Source organism: Hyperolius riggenbachi, chromosome 4, assembly GCF_040937935.1.
Source record: "Hyperolius riggenbachi isolate aHypRig1 chromosome 4, aHypRig1.pri, whole genome shotgun sequence".
NCBI classification, from domain to species: Eukaryota; Metazoa; Chordata; class Amphibia; order Anura; family Hyperoliidae; genus Hyperolius; species Hyperolius riggenbachi.
The window spans coordinates 17,197,592-17,219,441 of NC_090649.1; the positions used below are offsets into that span (position 1 = coordinate 17,197,592).

General features: G+C 46.1%; 1 protein-coding gene across 1 annotated transcript in view; it reads left to right on the forward strand.

The window, feature by feature from the left end:
* Nucleotides 1-15,119, forward strand: part of LOC137504560 (vomeronasal type-2 receptor 26-like) — a 124,904-nt gene extending 109,785 nt beyond the window's left edge. The window contains exon 8 of the mRNA XM_068233142.1: nt 14,206-15,119. Coding sequence (XP_068089243.1) covers nt 14,206-15,119 — 914 coding nt within the window. The remainder of the gene's footprint in view (nt 1-14,205) is intronic.
* The last annotated feature ends 6,731 nt before the right edge of the window (nt 15,120-21,850 follow it).

Consider the following 21,850-nt stretch of genomic DNA (forward strand, 5'->3'; position numbering starts at 1 on the left):
GGATTCCAAAGATGGGGTCCCTACATCTCTGCAAACCAGAGTTACAGGGGTCCAAAATTGGTAAAATCCCCCATAGGCTTTCATTGGGCCTCCTATTTACCGTTCCAAAATCTCACACCATTTCAAAGGGCAATGGCTCAGCAGTGGCAAAACTCACCAGTCATGATCCCCCTAAGGGTCCCTACAATGCTAGAAAATTTGGTACTGCTGAGCCATTGCCCTTTGAAAAGATGTGAGATTTTGGAAAGTGAAATAGGGAGGCAATGAAATCCTATGGGGGATTTTACCAATTTTGGACCCCTGTAACTCTGGTTTGCAGAGATGTAGGGACCCCATCTTTGGAATCCAAGTCTAACAATATGTCTTCTACCTGCATGAGACATTTCGTGAGATTCAGACTTTGCTAACGGCCATGGCTGAGATTTATGTACGCCACCATCACTACCATTGAAATAGCCCAAATAAACAGGTTTTTGTGACCCTAGGCTATGACCTCTTCAGCCTAGGGGCCCGAAACTCACCAGTCATGTTCCCCCTAAGGGTCCCTACAATGCTAGAAAATTTGGTACTGCTGAGCCATTGCCCTTTGAAAAGATGTGAGATTTTGGAAAGTGAAATAGGGAGGCAATGAAATCCTATGGGGGATTTTACCAATTTTGGACCCCTGTAACTCTGGTTTGCAGAGATGTAGGGACCCCATCTTTGGAATCCAAGTCTAACAATATGTCTTCTACCTGCATGAGACATTTCGTGAGATTCAGACTTTGCTAACGGCCATTGCTGCGATTTATGTACGTCACCATCACTACCATTGAAATAGCCCAAATAAACAGGTTTTTGTGACCCTAGGCTATGACCTCTTCGGCCTAGGGGCCCGAAACTCACCAGTCATGTTCCCCCTAAGGGTCCCCTACAATGCTAGAAAATTTGGTACTGCTGAGCCATTGCCCTTTGAAAAGATGTGAGATTTTGGAAAGTGAAATAGGGAGGCAATGAAATCCTATGGGGGATTTTACCAATTTTGGACCCCTGTAACTCTGGTTTGCAGAGATGTAGGGACCCCATCTTTGGAATCCAAGTCTAACAATATGTCTTCTACCTGCATGAGACATTTTGTGAGATTCAGACTTTGCTAACGGCCATTGCTGCGATTTATGTACGTCACCATCACTACCATTGAAATAGCCCAAATAAACAGGTTTTTGTGACCCTAGGCTATGACCTCTTCGGCCTAGGGGCCCGAAACTCACCAGTCATGTTCCCCCTAAGGGTCCCTACAATGCTAGAAAATTTGGTACTGCTGAGCCATTGCCCTTTGAAAAGATGTGAGATTTTGGAAAGTGAAATAGGGAGGCAATGAAATCCTATGGGGGATTTTACCAATTTTGGACCCCTGTAACTCTGGTTTGCAGAGATGTAGGGACCCCATCTTTGGAATCCAAGTCTAACAATATGTCTTCTACCTGCATGAGACATTTTGTGAGATTCAGACTTTGCTAACGGCCATTGCTGCGATTTATGTACGTCACCATCACTACCATTGAAATAGCCCAAATAAACAGGTTTTTGTGACCCTAGGCTATGACCTCTTCGGCCTAGGGGCCCGAAACTCACCAGTCATGTTCCCCCTAAGGGTCCCTACAATGCTAGAAAATTTGCCACTGCTGAGTAATTGCCCTTTGAAAAGATGTGAGATTTTGGAACTGTAAATAGGAGGCCCAATGAAAGCCTATGGGGGATTTTACCAAATTTGGAGTCCTGTAACTCTGGTTTGCAGAGATGTAGGGAACCCATCTTTGGAGCCCAAGTCTAACAATATGTCTTCTACCTGCATGAGACATTTCGTGAGATTCAGACGTTGCTAACAGCCATTGCTGCGATTTATGTACGTCAGACTCGCCACCATTGAAATTGCCCAATAAACAGGTTTTGTGACCCTAGGCTATGACCTCTTCGGCCTAGGGGCCCGAAACTCACCAGTCATGTTCCCCCTAAGGGTCCCTACAATGCTAGAAAATTTGGTACTGCTGAGCCATTGCCCTTTGAAAAGATGTGAGATTTTGGAAAGTGAAATAGGGAGGCAATGAAATCCTATGGGGGATTTTACCAATTTTGGACCCCTGTAACTCTGGTTTGCAGAGATGTAGGGACCCCATCTTTGGAATCCAAGTCTAACAATATGTCTTCTACCTGCATGAGACATTTCGTGAGATTCAGACTTTGCTAACGGCCATTGCTGCGATTTATGTACGTCACCATCACTACCATTGAAATAGCCCAAATAAACAGGTTTTTGTGACCCTAGGCTATGACCTCTTCGGCCTAGGGGCCAGAAACTCACCAGTCATGTTCCCCCTAAGGGTCCCTACAATGCTAGAAAATTTGCCACTGCTGAGTAATTGCCCTTTGAAAAGATGTGAGATTTTGGAACTGTAAATAGAAGGCCCAATGAAAGCCTATGGGGGATTTTACCAAATTTGGAGCCCTGTAACTCTGGTTTGCAGAGATGTAGGGAACCCATCTTTGGATCCCAAGTCTAACAATATGTCTTCTACCTGCATGAGACATTTCGTGAGATTCAGACGTTGCTAACGGCCATTGCTGCGATTTATGTACGTCAGACTCGCCACCATTGAAATTGCCCAATAAACAGGTTTTGTGACCCTAGGCTATGACCTCTTCGGCCTAGGACTGCATTGAACGTGACCCACGCATTGTGCGCATTCTGGACAACACCAATTACTGGGTTTATACCCTTCTGGATCCACGGTACAAACACAATGTTCCAAAACTGCTTGAAGAAAGAGCCAGACAGGTCAAAATGGAAGAATACCAGCAGGCCCTTGTGGAGACTTTAGAGAGGAGATTGACATCCTCCCCCTCCTCTAGCCAGTTGTACGCCGACAGACTGACTTCCGCAAACCCAGGACGACCAGGAGGGCAGCAAACAACACAAGCCGCAGCTAGTGCCCAAAAGGGAATGGTATCGGCAGTGTCCTTGGAGTGGGAAAATTTTCTGACACCCATGCAGCAGCACACAGAACAGCAAGCGTGCAGATCCACCTCCAACACCGATCGCCTGGAGAAGATGGTCAAGGACTACATGTCAGATGGCGTAGCTGTGTTGAACAATCCATCTGCACCCTTCAACTATTGGGTATCGAAGCTAGACACCTGGCACAAACTGGCAATGTACGCAATAGAGGTGCTGGCTTGCCCGGCAGCCAGCGTTATGTCGGAACGCTGTTTCAGTGCTGCCGGAGGCATCGTCACAGATCGGCGGCGTATCCGCCTCTCCACAGAAAATGCAGACCGTCTGACTCAAATTAAAATGAATCAATCCTGGATTGGAAACGACTACGCAACACTCCCGGACCCCAACCAAGTAACATGAACAATGAACATCTGTGATGGGTTAGCGTTTCCGGTCCCTGTTTATTGAACCTCTCATCTGTATTACATTTATGACTGCATGGCGACAAAATGCAAATTGCTATCCGCACGCTTCTTGTCCTCATGCAAGGCCTGGGTTGTTGTGTCTCAAAGCGTGGCCTTCTCCTCCTGCGCCACCCTCCTCCTGTTCCATCACGTGTGCTGCTGCTGGGTTAGCGTTACCGGTCCCTTTTCCTGGAACCTCTTATATGTATTACATTTATGACTGCATGCCGACAAAAAGCATGTTTGTTACCTGTGCAAAGAAAACAGACATTTCCCGCATTTAAAAGACAGTTTTCCCTTTGAAACTTTAAAATCGATTTTCTCAAAAACTATAAGCTCTTTTTGCTAATTTTTTTTCCTCTTGTACCCACTCCCAAGGTGCACATACCCTGTACATTTGGGGTATGTAGCATATAAGGAGGCTTTACAAAGCACGAAAGTTCGGGTCCCCATTGACTTCCATTATGTTCGGAGTTCGGCCATGTTCGGCCCGAACCCGAACATCTAGATGTTCGCCCAACACTACACGTGACCCGTTCGGCCAATCACAGCGCTAGCCGAACGTTCGGGTAACGTTCGGCCATGCGCTCTTAGTTCGGCCATATGGCGGAACAGTTTGGCCGAACACCATAAGGTGTTCGGCCGAACCCGAACATCACCCGAACAGGGTGATGTTCTGCAGAACCCGAACAGTGGCGAACACTGTTCGCCCAACACTAGTCGTACACTGGCTTCAGAGGCAGTCAATACACACCGCTGCTGTCAGGTTCCAGCACCTCCACGACCGACACCCAAGACAGTCCCGAGTTCCAAGCAGCACCTCCCATGTTCCCAACAAGTGCTGTAGACCCTAACATTTGACCAAATTTCCTCTTGTTCCTGGACATGGTCCTCTGAATCCCTCTGAACTTTGGAGGAAGGAGACCAGCACAGGGCTTTTGTCAAAACTTTTCCCTTCCCCTGTCTCAATCAACCAAGGTTCAGAGGGGTTCCGATGACCATGTCCAAGTACTTAGGTTTTTAAAGTGCTTTAAACTTAGGGCCTGGTGTCCCCGAAAGACACCTTGGGCAGCTATGCCCTGCACCTCTGCACAAGCTATGCCCTGCACCTCTGCCGTTTGTTGTTGTTCCGCACTCTCTAGTTGTTCCTCACCCTTGCAAGTGATCCTTGGAACCTTGGACGAAGGAGACCTGGACATGGAAGAGGCAAGCCTTTTCCGGCCCTGTCTCCTTCATCCAAGGTTCAGAGGACCGCATGCAAGTGGTTAGGTTTTTAAAGTACTTAAATTTAGGGCCTGGTGTCCCCCAAAGACACTATACCTGGGTCACAAGAGTGCCTTTCGGGCAGCTATGCCCTGCACCTCTGCACAAGCTATGCCCTGCACCTCTGCCGTTTGTTGTTCTTGTTCCTCACTCTCTAGTTGTTCCACATCCTTGCACGTGACCCTTGGAACCTTGGACGAAGGAGACCTGGACTTGGAAGGGCCAAGCCTTTTCCTGCCCTGTCTCCTTCATCCAAGGTTCAGAGGACCGCGTGCAAGTGGTTAAATTACTTACATTAGGGCCTGGTGTACCCCAAAGACACTATACCTGGGTCACAAGAGTAAAAATGTCATACAAATGTTATTTATATTTGGTCTTCCATGTTGGAAGAATGTTTCCATGTTGGAAAGTTTTTTTTTTGAATAAAAAAAATTTGGTTTTTACATACCTCAGCGTGATCAGTAGTTGTTCTTGTGGTGTGACTGCTCTCCTGAATGTGGTATCCTTCTTCCATAGGTCATCCTTCACCATCTCCAAGAGGGTATCAAAGCTGACAGGAGATGGAAAGAAAGAAGCTGTAAAGTTTGCTATCGGACAAGGTGTTGGGTGGAGGATGGGGGAGGTGTGTTTAGGGGTTTGTGTGTTTTGTGGAGGGTGGGGCTGCTGTGTTTAGCTAGGTATACAGGGGTGTGGGGGTGAGGGTGGGTTGCTAGCAAGGTATACAGGGGTGAGGTGTTGTGGGGTAGGGATGGTGTGTTTAGGTCTGGATACTTACAGGGGTATGGACATCCGGGTATAGCTGTAGAACTTCTCTGGGTGTCGTCTCAGGTCCCGGTAGAGGGTCTGGAACTCTCCCTTCCTCTGCCTCCTGGCTAGTAGAGGATGCACCCACCATCTCCTGCAAGGCGCACGCCTTCTCCCCACATAATAATAGGTGAACACCAAAAAGGAGAGTATTCCCAGGTAAAAGGTGTACAAAACCACTGGATCCATGGTCCAAACTGCAGTCTCTGTATACAAGGATGATCTGCACACGTCAAGCTCTCTCCAACAATGACCCCAGCGCTTCTGCTGACCTCCAAGACCTCTGGAATTTATATAGTGTGTTATCTCTTTAAAAAGACGGAATCCGCATCGCAGCCGTATTCATACCGGACGGAATACGTGTGCAAACGGAGCGGATGCGGACCGGATCCGGTCCGCATCCGGTCCGGCCATCCGGTCCGTTTGTCAAGAAACGCAAGTGTGAACGGGGCCTAAGCAGAAGCACAAGGGGGACGTGGAAAATTGTACGTACAGAAAGACTGAAGCCTCTAATAGGAGCGCTTCGGTTTTTCTGCTGGGGACACAGATCGGTAATTGTGATCCATGTTCCCGTTCACTGATCCCAGGGCTACCGGGGGACAGCACGGGGGCGCGCCCGCAATCGTGTGTGGGAGCGCGCCGAAGTGCGGCACTGCAGCAGAGCAGCCACCCGGGTTTGAGCTTCACGTCCGGGCGGCAGAAATGGTTAATATTTAAAAGTCCTAATGTTTGAGGACTGGGGCAATTAAATTAATCAGCAAGTCAAGATGGCCATTTTTAATCAACTGCATCAAATAGATACGATAATCAAATGTCAGTATGTGTAAATATCCCAAACTACGTAAATTCCCACAAATAAGGTAAATAAGGAATTTGCAAACAAAAAAATACTATAGTAGGTATTCAAAACAAGATAAGGATTGACACAAGAAGATTTCAGCCACTCAGAACCAGTGAGAGAGGGAAATTCCAAATGAGTTACTATAAAAATAAGAGCTGAAACTCATAGCTCTCACATCCCGACTGAATCTCTCCTGAAAGACACCTATGCAGCCAGAAGCTACCTTCCCACATGTGGTTCTAGATGCTGAAGAGATGACAGAGAAGGGGTAACTATTATTATTTGAATTATTATTATTTAGTATTTATAAAGCGCCGACATCTCAGAGGAGCTCACAATCTAATCCCTAACACAGTCCTATGTCTGTGTCATGTAGTGTATGTATCGTAGTTTAGGGCCAATTTTAGGGGGAAGCCAATTAACTTATCAGTATGTTTTTGGGATGTGGGAGGAAACCAGAGTGCCTGGAGGGAACCCACGCAGACACGGGGAGAACATACAAACTCCTTGCAGATGTTCACCTGGCTGGGATTCAAACCAGGGACCCGGCACTGCAAGGCGAGAGCGCTAAGCACTACGCCACTGTGCTGCCCACGGGTAATATGCTTACTATTCTGGCGATGTACTTTATTAATTTTTTACCATTAAGTTTTGTTAAGATGCTAGCAAGAAGTTCTGTTAGACGTTATTTCTTATGCTTTTTCTTCCCCAGAAGAATACAACTGAGATTATTTTTGATTCTATTTTACATAACACAACAGTTAAAATTAATTTCTGAATGTAAGTAGATGTATGATTGCTTGGCTGTAAAGGCCTGATCAGATGGAATGCTTAGCTGTTTTTGTAGAGATTTGCAGCAGCGATTCGGGGCCTGTGCCTAGATATTTCCTTTTAATCAAGTTTGGGAATTTTGTCTTCTCATCTCTAATTGCTCACTTTGATCACATATGCACTACAGCTACACTCTAAATGTTTACAGCATAGCACAAATGTCAAATGTATTGATCCATTACAAATCTATAACAAAAACTCAGCTATATTTTATAGTACATAAACAATAGGAAATAAGCCATTTGAAATATATATATGTTTGGATTACTTTTCAGTTTTCCACTTCTGGCATTTTAACATATAATTAAACATATGTGTGTTTGCAAAAAAGAGTCTCTTTGGATCTGAAACACACTGGTGTAAGTAGAGCCCATTGCCATTGACTTGGAGTTTACTGGCTTATTACATGTGTAGAGATGTCCCGAATGGTTCGCCGGCGAACTTCAGTGGTTCACGTTCGCCTGCCAAAGGCAAACTTTCCCGGAAGTTCGATTCATCCCTATAATGCTCTATTGAGCAAAACTTTGACCCTCTACATCACAGTCAGCAGTCACATTGTTGCCAATCAGACTGCACTCACTCCTGGAGCCCCCCCCCCTTATACAAGGCAAGGTCCTTGTGCCATTTGACTCACTCGTCTGCCTACACTAATTAGTTAAGGGACAGCTGCTACACACACTCTGCTAGGGAGAGTTTAATTAGCCTCTTGTAGGCTTATCCTTCTACCCTCCTACCTATTCCCTCCTACTGGAGGGAGGGGAAGGGTCTCATCTCCCAGGGAATTACAGTATTTCAAAAGCCAGCTCACATACCGTGGCTGGGGATTGAACCCAGGTCTCAGTGTATGGTAGGTAACTAACATATCCATTATACCACCACCACTACTAGCTGAAACTAGCCTAGCATGTACCATTTATGCTCAATCCAAGAGAAAAATTAGACAAGACAAATAACATTTATATCACGCTTTTCTCCTGGCAGACTCAAAGCACCAGAGCTGCAGCCACTAGGGCACACCCTACAGGCAGTAGCAGTGTTAGGAAGACTTGCCTAAGGTCTCCTACTGAATAGGTGCTGGCTTACTGAACAGACAGAGCCGAGATTTGAACCTTGGTCTCATGTGTCAGGGGCAGAGCCCTTAACCATTACATCCAGCCACTGCCTAAGGATTTGTAGCCAGGCATGCCCTTGCCTTTTGTGTTCAACAGTTGTCCAAAGAGAACCCCAGATAGCCAGGTAGATTCATCTCTCTCTCTCTCTCTCTCTCTCTCTCTAGTAGGGATGGTCACCGCTTTCCGCGGAAATTGTATTTTTGAGCATAAATGGATTGAGCATAAATGGTACATGCTAGGCTAGCTTCAGCTAGTAGTGTTGGTGGTATAATGGATATGTTAGTTACCTACCATACACTGAGACCTGGGTTCAATTCCCAGCCACACTATGTAAGCTGGCTTTTGAAATACTGTAATTCCCTGGCAGATGATACCCCCCTCCCTCCTGGTAGGAGGGTGGAGGGTAGGAGGGAGCTCCAGGTATGAGATCTCTTGAAATATGTTTTATATCAATTTTCCAGCCAGTAGAAATTTTTCCAAATCTTTAAGTTCGCCTCCCCATTGAAGTGTATTGCGGTTCGCGAACTTTTTCGCGAACCGAACTTTTCGCAGAGGTTCGCGACATCACTAGTTTACAGGTGAAACTCGAAAAATAAGCAAAAGTCCATTTATTTCAGTAATTCAACTTAAAAGGTGAAACTAATATATGAAATCGGAACCCTTTGCAGGATGTGTTGGATGAATTAGCTGATTAGAGTCTAACACTTTGAGCCGAGATTATTGAACATTGTCACAATATTCTAATGCTCTGAGATTTTGATTTGGGGTTCTCATAAGCCGTAAGCCATAATCATCAACATTATAACAAATAAAGGCTTGAAATATCCCGCTTTGCATGTAATGAGTCTATTTCATAAATTAGTTTCACCTTTTAAGTTGAATTACTGAAATAATTGGACTTTTGCACGATATTCTAATTTTTCGAGTTTCAACTGTATATGAACCACACTACAAGCTGGAGCAGAGGAGTTATTGCTAGCGATTAATAATAGATCCATAAAATTGTCTTTTTAATTGTAACCTAAAGACCAGGTTCCACTTTCCGCAATTCCCTCTGTCTTCCCGCATGCTAATTCCGATCCAAAAAGACTGTTTCCGAATCATGTAGACAGAGATACCTCACTCAAATGCCAACGTCGCCAGTAAAGTCCCCATTATTAAATATAAATTAGTAGATGGGGCATAGATTTCAGAACTCACCTTCTCTCATTAATAATTTGGATACACATACAATAAATAGGGTTATTTGCTTTGGCCATAAAGTACATTTATATCCTTGTTAAATGTTTCTCCATCAGCAAGTGGTCAACATAAAGGGCGTGATTCACAAAGCTTTTTCACCCGTTTCCTCTGTTTTCACCTTATCTATGTGTAATTTTAAACCTCCCAAAGAGTAAATAGTCCGAAGGTAGCAAAAAGTAGTGCACAGATTGAAAAAAAACCCACAAAACCGTTCCTTACTATTTGCCTGCTTGGGTCTCTGTTCGTGTGGTTTGCTGCACGTCAAGCACCTTTTTCTCCTCGCTCTTCCGCCAGCCTCATGCGGTGCCCCCACTGTAGCCACACATCTGTGCCCGGGATTTAAATTCATCGGCCACTCAGACCAGCTCCATGCTGCCAATCATCTGCCCACATGCCTGCCCTCAATGCCACCGCCAATTATTCAACTCCATGCCGCCGTCAATCATCCGCCACTCTATGCCGCTACATCCGCCTCCATGCCCGCTCTCTGTGCCACTTGCAATAATTCGCCTCTGGCCAGATCTCTGTGTGGCATCCATGCCTACTTGCTAAGTTCCTGCATGGCATCGGCGTGGCAGAAGACGGGAGATCGTAGTGGTAGTTATGACTACCGATGCCTCAGTACTTCCTTGTACTTCCCTCCGCCGCGTCACACGGCACGAGGTGGGAGCTAGTAAACAAGGAAGTACTGAGGCATCAGTAGTTATAACTACCGCTATGACCTCCCATCTTCTGCCACGCTGATGCCATGCAGGAACTTGGCGAGTAGGCATGAATGCCGCACGAACAGCTGGCCAGAGGCAAATTATTCCAAGAGGCACAGAGAGTGGGCATGGAGGCGGATGTAGCAGCGGCATAGAGTGGCGGATGATTAATGGCGGCATGGAGGTGAATGATTGGCGGTGGCATTGAGGGCAGGCGCGTGGGCAGATGATTGGCGGCTTGGAGGCGGTCTGAGTGGCCAGAGGCGGGTTATTGTGGCGACTTGGAGAGCAACCACGGAGTCAGACTTTATCTGCAATTAGCCCTGGGTCTTGCATTTTCTGCCCCCTCCCTCCATCACAATGCATGGAGGAACAGCTGCTGCAGCCCCGCTGAGTTCGCCACTGCACCCCCACCATGTCAATATCATCACAGCTGACATCAAAGGACAGGAGTGCATGGATGGACAGCTGGATAGGTGAGAAGTGTTTAGTTACTGTAACTGGTGGGGAGGAAGGAGTTAGTTTAATGTAGTGTAGTGTTACAGGTGGGGCAGCAGGGGTTAGTGCAGCAATGGCAGCACGGTGACGTAGTGGTTAGCGCTCCCGCCTTGCATCGCTGGGTCCCAGGTTCGAATCCTAGCCAGGTCTGCAAGGAGTTTGTATGTTCTCCCTGTGTCTGCGTGGGTTTCCTCCGGGCACTCTGGTTTCCTCCCACATCCCAAAAACATACAGATAAGTTAATTTGCTCCCCCCCCCCTAAATTTACCCTAGACCACAATACATACACTACACAATAGACATATGACTTTGATAGGGACTAGATTGTGAGCTCCTCTGAGGGACAGTTAGTGACAAGACTATATACTCTGTACAGCGCTGCGGAAGATGTCGGCGCTATATAAATACTAAATAATAGTGTAGTGTAGTAACTGGTGCGGGAATCAGGGATTAGTGTAGTGTGTTGTAAGGTTACTGGTGGGGCATCAGAGTTTAGTGTAGGGCACTTAGTCTACTGGTGGGGGCAGCAGAAGTTAGTGTTGCTGGGCCCTGAAGCTTAGTTATTGTAGCTGGTGAGGACAGCTTGGGGGGAAAAGGTCTACAAGATGCCCCTGCGCCATGGACACACACAGGTTTAGGCATACTATTTTTTCCTGGTTTTTGGCCTCTAAACATGGGTGCGTCTTATGGTCCGGAGCGTCTTATAGTCCAAAACATATGGTAATTGAAGTAAGAAATATAATATTGAAGTGAAGTTAAACAGGTACAACTTACTTTGAGTGACTTTTTTGCTTGGAAATGTGCTGAAAGGTTATTTTAATCCCTTAGGTGATAAATAAGTCATTGACTTTAGTGGTCCATGAACATAAAATCAACTAAGTTGGTAGCTACTGTCATTAAAATGTTTTAACCACTCTGATCCATTGTAATGATGGATGGACAAAGCAAATGCAAATTTTACCACAAAAATGTGTGTTTGCAGTACCGTATACACCCGCATATAAGCCGAGCTACCCAAGTTTTACCCCAGAAAGCAGGAAAAAGTCATTGACTCGCAAATAAGCCCACCCCAAGTATAAATAGCCAGATGTGACCCCAATACTAGGCAGCCCCATTCCCCACAGCCATGTGTGCCCAACAATGTTAGGCAGACCCCCTTCCCACATTGTGATCAGAGTATTTAATAGTGACCTGTTACGCAAAGACAAGTAGGTCCAACAAACTTGTTACAAGAATACATTTGTTACAGCAGACTGAGAACAGCAATGGTGCCTCCCCTGCTATTTAAAACAATAGGGATCAGAATGATTCTCTTCAATGTGATTTCCCCCCCAACTGTGCCCATGCACCCCCTCCTACCCTAGTACCTCTGTGGCTATTTAAAAATCATGTACCCCCGCTATGTCCGTGCCCCTCCCTGCTGGAACGGTACATGCATATAATTGTTTCCTCCCCGAGTCTCTGCCCCCTACCCCCATGATTTGCAGAGCTTTCTGCAGTGGAGCATTCACTTACTGGTCCAGTCCTGGATGAGGTGAGCCCTGTAATGGTGTCTGTGGTTAGAGGAGTGCCGAGTGCCAGCGTCACATGTCCGGGGCCCCGTAATGCTGTCTGCGGGTAGAGGAGAGCTGAGTATCAGCATCACATGTCCGGGGATTCCCTTCTTCACTGTGTCTCAAGACGCCACTAGATGGCGTCATAGATATGAGACACAGTGAGAGTGTCAGAGAAGAAGGGAATCCCCGGACACGTGATGCTGATACTCAGCTCTCCTCTACCCGCAGACAGCATTACGGGGCCCGGACATGTGACGCTGGCACTCGGCACCCCTCTACACCATTACGGGGCTCAGGACTGGACAAGTAGGTGCAGAAAGCTCTGCAAATCACCAGGGGGAGATTCAGGGAGGAATCCGCTCCAGTCGGAGAGGAGGCAGATACCGCAGAGGGGAAAACAAAGTTTTTACATGTACCGCTCCAGCACAGGGGGCACATACCAGAGCGAGGGGGGACACTTTAGCATCATGACTCGCATATATGCCGAGACCCCCACTTTTGGGCCACTTTTTGGGGGTCAAAAATTTGGCATATATGTGAGTATATACGGTAATCCCTTTGACTTTAATGGCAGGGGAGCTTTAAAAACCCTCAGGGCATATTTGAAGCCACAATTTGTTTTTAAAAGGTGTCAAAACCATCCAAAATATCCGAGCAGTTGCATGGCAGTGGAGGATCAATACACCCCCCCCCCCCCCTCTCCACACACACCAAAAAAAAAAAAAACATACTGTATTTAAAGGGACTCCGAGCTCTGCCTAAAATAAAAAAATTCACTTACCCGGGGCTTTCTGCAGCCCAGTGCTGGTCGGGACGTCCCACGCCGGCCTCCTGGCTCTTCTCCCCACGGCTGTCCATATAGGGCTGTCCGGCGGCTCCCCGGGTGACACTGGCCGAGTGTCGGGGCTCCTTCTTCCGCAAACCTCACCAATGACGCCGCACGGCGGCCGCCTCGCGTCATCACGGCGGCCGGCGCGGCAGTACAGCGCATGCGCGATTTAGTGCTGTCACGCCGGCCGCCGTGATGACGTGCGACGTCATTGATGAGATTTGCAGAAGAAGGAGCCCCGACACTCGGCCAGTGTCGCCCGGGGAGCCGCCGGACAGCCCTATATGGACAGCCGTGGGGAGAAGAGCCAGGAGGCCGGCGTGGGACGTCCCGACCAGCACTGGGCTGCAGAAAGCCCCGGGTAAGTGAACATTTTTATTTGAGGCAGAGCTCGGAGTCCCTTTAATGCAGAGGATTTTTTTTAATCGTTTTTAAAAGATATCAATACCCTTGACTTTAGCAGTTAATATCTAAGCCTGCATTCATTCTTGAATCAACAATTTGCAGGGTATGTTGAGGAGAACAGTGGAAAGAAAAAAGTTCTTGGTGTTTTTGAGAAAATCGATATTAAAGTTAAGATAGGGAAAAAAAATGTTTTTTTCAAATGCGGTTAAATGACCAATAATATTATATAAACCTATCGGTTATGTACGTGTATATACTGTATGTAAATTGCACTTTTGTAAAATAAACACATTTTCACTTTCAAATTCAGCCTGTGCAGACCTCAGTATCTTCTTGAAAGTGATCTCTTGTTCCTACCTTGTCTTGATCTTACAGCCATATAATCAAAGAGCGCAATGAGTATGGTCTTTGAGAGGCTCAATTGTGCAGATAATGGTTTCAACTCAAACATTCCTCTGTTTCTCATGGAGCTATAAAGCCAATTGTAAAGTTAAAAGTTTGAAGGGGCTTTGCTGTCCTCCTCCTGCTCCTTCTTCCTCACATCCTATGACTCTGTAAACATGCACAAGTCGCATACATCAAAGACTAGCCCTGCTCTCTACCTATCCACTAATTAGAAAAAAACAAAAACACATGTAACAAGTATATGATTTACCAAACAATGGATTTTTCTTCTACACAGACATGGAAGAATGTATTAAATGCCCAGAAGATCACTGGTCCAATGAAATAAGAGATACCTGCATTCCAAGACCAGTTGAGTTTCTTTCATATGGAGAAGGACTAGCCATGTCTTTCCTTGTGTTTAGTCTCTTCTTCTGTCTGTTAACAGATGTTGTATTAGTGATATGCATCGTATACAGAGACACTGCTATTATAAAAGTCAATAACCGGAACCTCAGCTTCATCCTTCTCCTCTCACTGAAATTCTCCTTTCTGTGTCCTCTGCTGTTCACCGGATGTCCTACATGGATTTCCTGTCTCCTCCGACAAGTTGCCTTTGGAAATATTTTTACACTGGCGGTCTCTTCCATCTTAGCCAAAACAGTCACCGTTCTCTTGGCCTTTCACACTATCAAACCAAACAGACGAATGAGTAGCCTGTTTAGTAAATATTTCTCCTCTTATTTAATGATGCTTGGCTCTTTTGGACAGTTTGTGATCTCCCTCTTCTGGTTGATCTTCTTTCCACCATTCCCAGAATATAATACCCAGGTGGAGGTTGGCAAGGTGATATTACAATGTAATGAAGGTTCTGTCACTATTTTCTATATTGTGATTGGCTACATGGGATGTCTGGCCACGATAAGCTTCATTGTAGCATTTTTAGCCAGGAATCTTCCAGATGCCTTCAATGAAGCTCAGTACATCACCTTCAGCATGCTGGTCTTCTGCAGTGTTTGGATTGCGTTCATACCGGCCTATCTCAGCACCAAAGGGAAATACATGGTGGCTGTGGAGGTCTTCTCCATCTTGGCCTCCAGTGCTGGAGTCCTGGGCTGCATCTTCATCCCCAAATGTTACATCATCCTGATGAGGCCAGAGCTGAACACTAAGACTGGTATAATGGGCAGAAAAACATTATCTAAGGAATAAATTGGTTTATATTGCATAGAATACTTTCAGTAAGATTAGGTATTTTACATAAAGCTTTAAATAAATAAATTGTTTGCTTGAAATGCGCATTTCAAAGGGAACTTATTTTTGTTCTTGGCTGTGTCAGTATGAGAACCAAATAGCATCAATATTTCTTCGGAATTCAGGAGCATACATATGAAATCGTCACTGGGAGACTTGGGCACAGGATACAGCCGATATATATCTGATCCTGCTGCTGCACAAGTCCTGGCGGCGGTAATTACTATTCCCCCTCCAGGTCCACATGGATAGTGGTGAATGATGTAATTCAGCTTCCAGTTATTGCTGGCGGATGAATTATAGTGATTTAAAAGTAACTTCAGCTCCATCTTCTGACAGCGCCAAAGTTACTCACTGTGTGCTGCTAAAGCCGTAATTCCTATTACGGTCTAAGGTGGCGCCAGCTGCGCCCAAATCTCCTGCGCTGTTATTACAGTGCTCGCTTCAGGAAATTTAGAGAACCATCTCCTATGTCCCAGTCCAGCCAGGGATGAGTAGAAGAGCCTGGCACCCTCTGCCACCCATCTCAGGGTTAGAGAACCATCTCCTATGTCCCAGTCCAGCCAGGGATGAGTAGAAGAGCCTGGCACCCTCTGCCACCCATCTCAGGGTTAGAGAACCATCTCCTATGTCCCAGTCCAGCCAGGGATGAGTAGAAGAGCCTGGCACCCTCTGCCACCCATCTCAGGGTTAGAGAACCATCTCCTATGTCCCAGTCCAGCCAGGGATGAGTAGAAGAGCCTGGCACCCTCTGCCACCCATCTCAGGGTTAGAGAACCATCTCCTATGTCCCAGTCCAGCCAGGGATGAGTAGAAGAGCCTGGCACCCTCTGCCACCCATCTCAGGGTTAGAGAACCATCTCCTATGTCCCAGTCCAGCCAGGGATGAGAAGAAGAGCCTGGCACCCTCTGCCACCCATCTCAGGGTACTTTCACACTGACACATTGCAACGCCTTGTATCAAATAACCATATTACGTGGCAAACACCATACGATTACATTGTAATAGTACATTTTTACTAAAACATAGCTCTTTATTAGGATATATTCAAATCCATAAAAATAGTGAAAAATAGTATGGGGCTGCTAACCAGCGACAGCCCGCTGTTTCAGACTTCTGCCTTTCATCAGGCTGGACAGTCCCACACTAATCAGATATCCACATACACCATCTTATATATTCCCCATTTACCAATCAGGAGTCAGCACCGCGGAGGACCTGATGGAAGACTGCATACAAAGCAGTTAGACCAATAGAAACTCAGAGTATGGATCCAGTGTGCTAAGAGAAAAACAGCACCAAAGCGATCCCTCCGCCTAGAAAAAAAGTGCATAGCGGACCCCTCATCTGCTTGCTCAACCCCCATCAATCCCAGAGGAAAAAACTTACATTGATCTAATGACATCCCTACCTATTTGTCAGCAAATACGGAGTGTGTTCACTTCAAGTACACGCCTTTCTTTAAACTTCCTGTAATCCGGACATCCCAGGGTAAAAAGAGCGGCAGATCTCTGCTTAGCGGTGAGACAGCCCAGCTCAGCTCCCCGAGCGCTCCGATCACATGACTTCCCGACTTCCGGTCTCACCTGCTATGCGTTCCACCGTGGCTGCATGCTCAATGCTAGGAACGAGTGGCTGCAGCCTCCTAATCAGAAATAGTACGATAGCACAGACTACTGGAAAAAATGGGTCACACACGAGGGTTTGCACTTACAAGGGAGCTTCTTGGTTTATTGCACATCAAAAATGTAGCCTCCACTTCCTGACTCGAGTTTCGGCCAATGCCTTCATTAGGGGGTGGAGCTACACAATCACAAGGGAAATAAATACATACAACTTCTCCCCATTAACTCTCAGGTCCAAATGGGGATTTAAAAAAAAGTAGGATGCCAAATTTTGCATCTGCATAAATTAAGCAATCATAAAAAGTGACAATAATAGCAAATGCAAGGATGCAATCTTATGCAGATGCAAAATGTTGCATCCTACTTTTGCTTCCAGTATATTTAACAAGCTGACACATCATTGCATTCCAGCAGATCTGGAGGTGTGGCTAACTCACCGGGACAACAATGGATGGTTTCCATATTCAGCAGTGATGAATTGGGAGACATCTCAGAACTCACACCAACCTAAATAATGACAAACACTTTCTGTTTCAAGAAGGTAAACTCTTGTTTTCCATCGTATTTTAGTAAGAGGGCCTTTTGGTCCATTGTAGCCCCTTACAAACTCCTGGGAGTTCTGGTTCACCATGAGCTTGCTGGGTAATCTGTAACTCGGGGTGGGGGGGGTTTCAAGTCCTACCCCATAGAGCCGCATTAATCCATGCCATGCACTGATGATGACCAACCAGTCTGAAACAGTCTTTATGCATGTTGGATTATTGTTAATTAACAAGATGACACATCATTGCATTCTAGCGGTTCTGGAGGTGTGGCTAGCTCAAAGAAACAGCAAGGGATGATTTGCATATTCAGCAGTGGTGCATTGTGGGAGACATCATATGCTCACTTCAATTTTGTTTTCTATTTTTTTTTTATGGTTTTTCAATTCGGTAAAATGTAATTTTGCTTTGGTATGCTATACTGAGATGCTTGGAAGAACAAAGAGAAATCGAGAGCCCAATATGGTGTAGTATTGTTAAGTTGGTTGTGGTTAAAAGCAAAATATTTAGATATACTCACAAACATGGGTTACCCATAGGCAACCACTTCAAGTGCAGGTGGGGAGTATTAGAACCTGACCCCACTCAGGTTATTAAGATGTCGCTCTCTGTAGATAGGAAACGGGGTAGCACCCCTCCACCGAGGGTGGACTCAAGATTTCAGCAAGGCTTGGTGTACAGAGGCGCCAGAGTAGAATAAGAACGTTTAAAAACCGTCTAAAAGAGGGGGATGTTCAGGTGGACTTACCTCCCTCGAAAATATAGAACTCAATTGAGTCACAATATATCAATACAAAAATTGTATTAAACTTCACTTAGTGCAACGCGTTTCACAGGTGTGGTCCAGCTTCATCAGGCAAACAGGAGTATAACTCAATGGGTCTAAACGCAGAGATATATTGTGACTCAATTGAGTTTTATATTTTCGAGGGAGGTAAGTTCACCTGAACATCCCCCTCTTTTAGACGGTTTTTAAACGTTTTTATTCTACTCTGGCGGGTCTGTACACCAAGCCTTGCTGAAATTATGATATACTGAGTTTAGAGTTCTGTATACATATTTTACACTTCAAGAAAATATACATTGTGGAGTCGCTCCTCCCAACCCCCTTTAACACCATGGCACCCATGCAGGCTGATATGGCCATCATTTGGAATCAGGACCATGTGGGGCTCGCACCCTGTTCTATACCAACCTGTGATCATGTCCCAGACTTGCCATCTCACAATCACTTCCTGTGCAATGCCCATAATGTGGTCCTCTGCTTCAGTTGTTTTGCTTTCGATGGATGGTTCTACTGCCTCCAGTTAGGACTATGGGAGAGGAAAGATGTACATAGCTCCCAACTGTCCCTTTTTCGGAGGGACAGTCCCTTTTTGGGAGCCCTGTCCCTCTGTCCCTCTTTCACCCTCATTTGTCCCTATTTCAGGACTTTGTCCCTCTTTCTATATAAATATATATATTTCTCTACTAAAAATGTGTTTAATTGACTCTAAACTTTATTCCCATCCTTTAAATTGATATATTACTAATTTTAAAATGTTACTATGAAGGAAAATGAACCAGGATAGAAAGGACCAGTGTAGTATGAATTATAAAACAACATATTTTTCTTATGAAATCTGTATGGTATGCATGACTAGAGGCGTGGTGGGGCGTGGCCAGGGGTGTGGCAAGGGCGTGGCTTAAGTGTCCCTTTTTCTAATCTCAATAAGTTGGGAGGTATGGATGTATACCTTATGGTCCTCTTCTAGCAACAAATATCACCTCACAAAAGTCTAATTTATGGTGAAAAAAAACAAGGTTTAGATCGTTTTGGTGAGATAAATAATGATTAAGATATTAGCAAATGAAAGGGAGGAGCACTGACAGCTGAAAATCGCTCTGATCCATTAGGGTAAAATAGCCCTTAGTGGTGAAGTTATAAAAGGATACCAACTCTTTGTAAAATGGGTAAGGGTTTCATTAGTATTCTTATATCCATTTCACCCGGGGGGCAGACATCTGGGGTCACCTTGATAAAGGAGACCCCCAGATCCCCAAATACCACAATGAATCCCCTAGAGCCTACTCCCACAGACATGAAGGTAGTTACCCATACCTTCTCCTGGGCACCAGAGGTAGGGCTGGACCTCTTGTCCATGGTATAGACAAGGAAATTGGGAGAAAGGGGGAAGCTTTAATCTCTTCCAAAGCTCCCCATATTAGGGACACCCGGGCTGATATAGTTAATGGTATGGAGCCCCATGCGCAGTGATGAGCAAAAACGCCAATATTTTCGCATTCGTTTTTGCAAAAATGTTAAACTCGACTTTTGAGTGAAAATGTCATCCAAACCCATTCAGTAATACATTTTATTTTTTTGCATTTTTAATTTTTTTTTTTGTTTTTCTCTCTAATTTTTTTTTTTTTTTTGCCTTTTTGCTGTAAAAATAATGGTTTTGTGTTTTCACAAATTTTTAACATACTGCAAAAATACAATGTATTTTTGCAATTTTTTTCTTTCACTCCAAAATGCCATTTTTGATGCGAAAATGACTAATAATTGTGAGCAACACGACCCATGTGGTCTGCACTCCAAATTCTGGCAATACCAGCCTGCATGAGTTACAAGGTGTTAGGGGCCTGGGAGGAGACCCCCACATTCCCCTTTCCTTAACCACTTGCCGACCGCCCACAGCCCATGGGCGGCGGCAAAGTGGGCGCCTTAAGGACCGCAATACGCCTGACGGCGGCGGGTCCTTAAGGCGTGTCCGGGGAGCGATCGCGTCATCTATGACGCGCGCTCCCCGCGGCGAAAGGTCCCGCCCACCTTGCCCGATACCCCGCCGGCCAATTAGCAGCGCCGGCGGGGTTTAAAAATACGATCTGGCCAATAGTATTGTATAATACACTTTGTTTACGTAACAAAGTGTATTATACAGGCTGCCTCCTCCTCCTCTGCACGCATCTTCGCACGGATCTCAGAGGAGGAGGCAGCCCTGTTAGAGCAAGCACAGAACAGGTTTTTTACACCCACAGACCCCCCGATCGCCCACCCCAGCCTTCAGAACCCCCCCTGACCACCCCAGCAGACCCAAGTTTGCACCCAAGCACCCCCTAATAAACCTATCAATCACCCCCTGCCACTATCTGCCGACGCTATTATTTAGATTAGGTCCCTAACTGCCCCCTAGGGTCCCTTGATCACCCCCCCCTACCCTCAGATCCCCCCAGACCCCCCCCCCCCCCCAGCCCCCCACCCCTGTATACTGTATACTGTACTGCATCTGCCTCACCCACTGACCACCTGTCTATCACCTGTCTGTCACTTGTCTATCACCCCTTGTCACCACCACCCATCAGAGCAGACCCTAAACTGTCCCTTGGGGGCACCTGATCACCCACCCAGACCCCCAGATTGTCCTCAGACCCCCCCCTGATAACCTCCCCAGTGCATTGTTTACATCTATTCTCCCCTGTAATCACTCACTGACCTCCCATCGGTCACCCCCTGTGTCTGCCACCCATCAGATCAGGACCCAATCTGCCCCGTGCGGGCACCTAATCAACCCCCCTCACCCTCAGATCGCCCTCAGACCCCCCCCCCCCCCCCCCAATCACCTTCCCAGTGCATTGTATTTGATTGTGCTGTCATATTGTGCTGTCATTGTATTTGATTGTCCCGTAATTGTATTTGATTGTCCCGTGATTGGCCTGTGATTGTCCCGTGATTGGCCTGTGATTGTCCCGTGATTGGCCTGTGATTGTCCCGTGATTGTCCCGTGATTGTCCCGTGATTGGCCTGTGATTGTCCCGTGATTGGCCTGTGATTGTCCCGTGATTGGCCTGTGATTGTCCCGTGATTGGCCTGTGATTGTCCCGTGATTGGCCTGTGATTGTCCCGTGATTGTCCCGTGATTGGCCTGTGATTGCCCCGTGATTGGCCTGTGATTGTCCCGTGATTGGCCTGTGATTGTCCCGTGATTGGCCTGTGATTGTCCCGTGATTGGCCTGTGATTGGCTTTGATTGTCCCGTGATTGGCCTGTGATTGTTTCTGATTGCTTCTGATTCCCCACTCGCCACCACCCCCCTGTCACTATCCTAGTGATCTAAAAACAGTGATCAGTGGGAACTGTCACTTTTTTAGTATCACTAGTGTTAGCAGTTAGGCCAGTTAGCTAGGCCCCTTTGTTAGTGTCAGTTAGTGCTCAGCCCACTGCACCACAGTCACTAATTAGCGTCATCACTGTCGCTAATCAACATTGTTACTATATAGTATCTGTAAGTGATCATTACTGATCGCAGTCAGATCTATTAGGGTCACTAGGATCCACTAAAAAACGCAGTGTTTGCCCGATCAGGTCTGATCGCTCGCCTGCACTTGCGTTCAGCCCACCCCACCGCAGTGACAGAATTTTTTTTTCTGATCACTGCAAAAACCACTGTACACTAGCTGTGCACTGTAAACATCAGTTTTGATTTTTTTTTTAATCAAAACTCAGTGATCACAGCTTTCTACCGCTCAAATACTCCCTTTC